Source organism: Belonocnema kinseyi, chromosome 4 (genome assembly GCF_010883055.1).
Source record: "Belonocnema kinseyi isolate 2016_QV_RU_SX_M_011 chromosome 4, B_treatae_v1, whole genome shotgun sequence".
In the NCBI taxonomy this organism is placed as follows: Eukaryota; Metazoa; Arthropoda; class Insecta; order Hymenoptera; family Cynipidae; genus Belonocnema; species Belonocnema kinseyi.
Genome location: NC_046660.1, coordinates 101218774 through 101222141, shown reverse-complemented (window position 1 = coordinate 101222141; position 3368 = coordinate 101218774). Strand labels below are relative to the sequence as shown.

The 3368-nt window shown below is 27.8% G+C and overlaps 1 protein-coding gene across 3 annotated transcripts in view; it reads left to right on the top strand.

Annotated features, from left to right (window-relative positions):
• LOC117171838 (uridine phosphorylase 1-like) overlaps positions 1 to 3368 on the top strand; it is a 41812-nt gene that overhangs the window by 34618 nt on the left and 3826 nt on the right. For all 3 annotated transcript variants that reach the window (XM_033359472.1, XM_033359473.1, XM_033359471.1), the window contains exons 2-3: positions 402 to 525; positions 1884 to 2045. In XM_033359472.1, coding sequence (XP_033215363.1) covers positions 402 to 525; positions 1884 to 2045 — 286 coding nt within the window. The remainder of the gene's footprint in view (positions 1 to 401; positions 526 to 1883; positions 2046 to 3368) is intronic.

The following is a 3368-nucleotide window of genomic DNA, read 5'->3' as shown; positions in this document are numbered from 1 at the left end:
TTTTATTATTGTTATTTATCTGAATATAAATAATTTAATTTTCTGATTTTATACATCAGGCTATCTACGTTCTTTTGGCATTAATTTTGCAAGATCTTTTCTGGATACTCATACTTTCGAATTTGTCAACTGGATCAACGAAAAACGTATTGCATACTAGTCTTCAATGTTATATCATCAACTTTTTGCGTCTTATCTTTATTTTGATATTTTCACAATAAATTCTGTTTATGACGTACATACAAAGTTCAATGCCGAATTGATAAAAGACAATTAAATGCTGAAAGACGATAACAATTATCAGGAATCATAAAAATATCAGAAAAAGAGCATTTTATTGATATTTTGTGTTTCCTTGAAGATGAAAAAAACAACGTATAATGTAAGCACTTTTTGTACAGGTACCGAGATGGCTCCGTTCGTCTCAGAAATCCCAATATTGAACTTATGGATCAAGACATTCTTTATCATCTGGCTCTTGGTAGTGGGTCTCATGATTTAGTGGAAATGTTTGGAGATGTCAAGGTAATAAGAATAAATTTTCTTCCGGTTCAAGTTCTTTTAGCAAATTTCAAATTAATTTTTTAATACAATACTGGTATTTTTAATTCTTTTTTAAATCCTAATTTGGTTGGTCTTGAACTTGCCCACAAAATAGGTTCATAAAATTATCTACAAATAAAAAATCACTCAAAAGGCAATAATGGCTACAACATAATTCTAACCGATGTCAGTAAATGTTATGCGCTATTCGATATTTTGGTTGGCACTGACTTCTGACTGTGATTGGGTCACTTATTACTTATGCATTAAAAATTGAAATAATAAAAAGCAGTTTCTTCTGACTCATACCAGTTATTTAAATTGATATACAATATCATCGGGTACAATATTCTATCGGTACAGAAGATTGTACTTAAATTTAAAAAATTCGATTAATATTAACTATATAAAAGTTGCCATTTTTTCTTAATGAGTTATTTAAAAGCTGTAAAAATTCTCGATAAAGTAATCTTCGGATAAAGTCATTTTGTCTCTTTTTAAAGAAGATTTTAAAAGGACAAATGCCAATTTTAATATTTTCATAAAATGGAAGTTACATCTGAAATAATAAACATTTTTCAACGTTTATGGGCTCAATTTAATGGTAAATTTCTATGAAATCATAACAACTTCTTACAATATACATATTCAGCAAAAATGGAAGTTTTTCTGATATCTGGACGTAAGGTTTTGTAATTATTACTGTAATTATGCCTGGACTTTCTGTTTTGCTCCCTGCTGTAGGTAAGGAGATTAATGTCAATTTTATACGAAGTTATAGAACAAAAACTAGCAACATAGAATCTTAATTTTTTCAGTCATTAATAATTACTGAACTAATGAACTATTCGACATTTTTCAAAATTTCTACATTTTTGGTCTCATTTCAAAGATAGTTCGAAAAAATGTGTAAAAAATCAGTTATTTTGTATACTATTTTTTCAATTGGCAATTGCTATGATTTTCTATTTATAAATTGAGCGCAAGTTTTTGTTTCTAGTTTCATCTATAGAAAAATCGTGAAAAATTTTCTTTATATTAATGCTGCTAAAATTCTTTGGAAATTCACATTCATACTGATAAAGTGAAATTATGTATATGTGTTGGAAAGTTGTTTTGGAAATATTTTCAAATAATTTCTATAAAACTAGGGTGTTCCAATGTTTCACATCTTCAATCCTTTATCTACAATCAGCAATCTTAAACTACGTATTAAAAAAAAAAACAATGAAAACCAAGCTCTTTTTTTAACTATGAAAGATCTTTAATTTAAAAAATACTTACAACAAAAAGCTGTGATTAAATCTCAAATTGCTATCATTTGTACTGTAATCTTACAGTTCGTATGCATGGGAGGAACTCCAAAGCGGATGGAACAGTTCGCTTACTTCATCATGGAAGAAATAGGTCACAAGCTTCCTGCAGGAACGACGCTACTCGACATCAGCCAGTATTCTTATCGTTATTCAATGTACAAAGTTGGCCCAGTACTTTCCATCAGTGTAAGTATCTCATATTTTATAAAAGGTGTGACATAATAATTCAATTACCATATAGATATTATCTAAAATCTTTGAAACTCGAAACCTTTAATCTTTTGAATATGAACAATCACTCAATATAAATCATTTATACAAAGTATAGCGTTTTTCTTACATTAACGAATTAGGAGTTCTATAATTCTCCAAAACTAATTTTACTATTTAAAATCGGATGTGATAAAAATATTCCCAATATTGGAAATTTTATTTCTCAACAAAATAAAAAATCATAAGCTATTAATTTTCATCAAATATCGCTTAAGGGGCCGTTCAAAAATTAAGTTTTTGAAATGTTTGAAAAAATAAAAATTGGTGATTTTATGTTACAAGCGAGACATCTAAATACAAACTTCAGACTCTTTTCCCTTTCGCCTCTTTTCCTTTCCTTTGAAGAATTCCTCTGTTTCCCCTTTTTTCAAGAAGATTTATCTTTTTTTTTACCTTTTTTCTGTTTTTTTTCTCTTAAATGCGATGTGTATTAATAGAACCCAATAAGAAGAAAATCAAACTATTTTTCGTTGATTGTTGAAATAACCATTTCGACCAACTATTCGATTTTTTGTAGAATATTGATCGTTTATAGTTGAAAATTCAATAATTTATTTGAAAATTATTTTATTTTGTTGTAAGTACAACTTTTCAAGTTGAAAAGTCGTCTTTTTATAGAAAGTTTGTCCTTCTGTATTTAAAATTAATCTTTTTTGGTAGAATATTTCTTTCTGAAAATTCATCTGTATTATACATTTTTTTTTCTTTGCTTGAAGATTGTACTATATTTGTTAAAAATGCAACTATTTTGTGGAAAATTTATCTCATTTTCCCGAAACTTCATTTCTTGGTTTTAAATGCAATTGTTTGATCGAATCTTAATTTGTTTGTTAAAAATGTAATATATTTCGCTTTGTATTCAATATGGTACCTATACATTAATTTTAATTAAATGAATTTATTCCCCTGAATTGTTTCCCTATGCTCATGAAAAATCACCCTAATTCTCCCAGTTTTTACAGCATTTTGAGTTGTAACGTCTTTGAAAATATCGTGTTTTTATCTTTTGTGTTATATTTTAGGCGTTTATCAAATCAAACCAAAGACAAAATTTTGATTTAAATGGCGGAGGATGTTCGCATTTATGATGTCATCGTGAGGGGTGGAAAAAATTTTCAAAATAATGTGACGTCGTTTTTAACGGTCCCTAAGTACTAATAATAATCGATAATAATAATCCCATGAACTTTCTGGAATTACTCGGAAACATAGAAATTGATGTCTTTTTCTATTGGA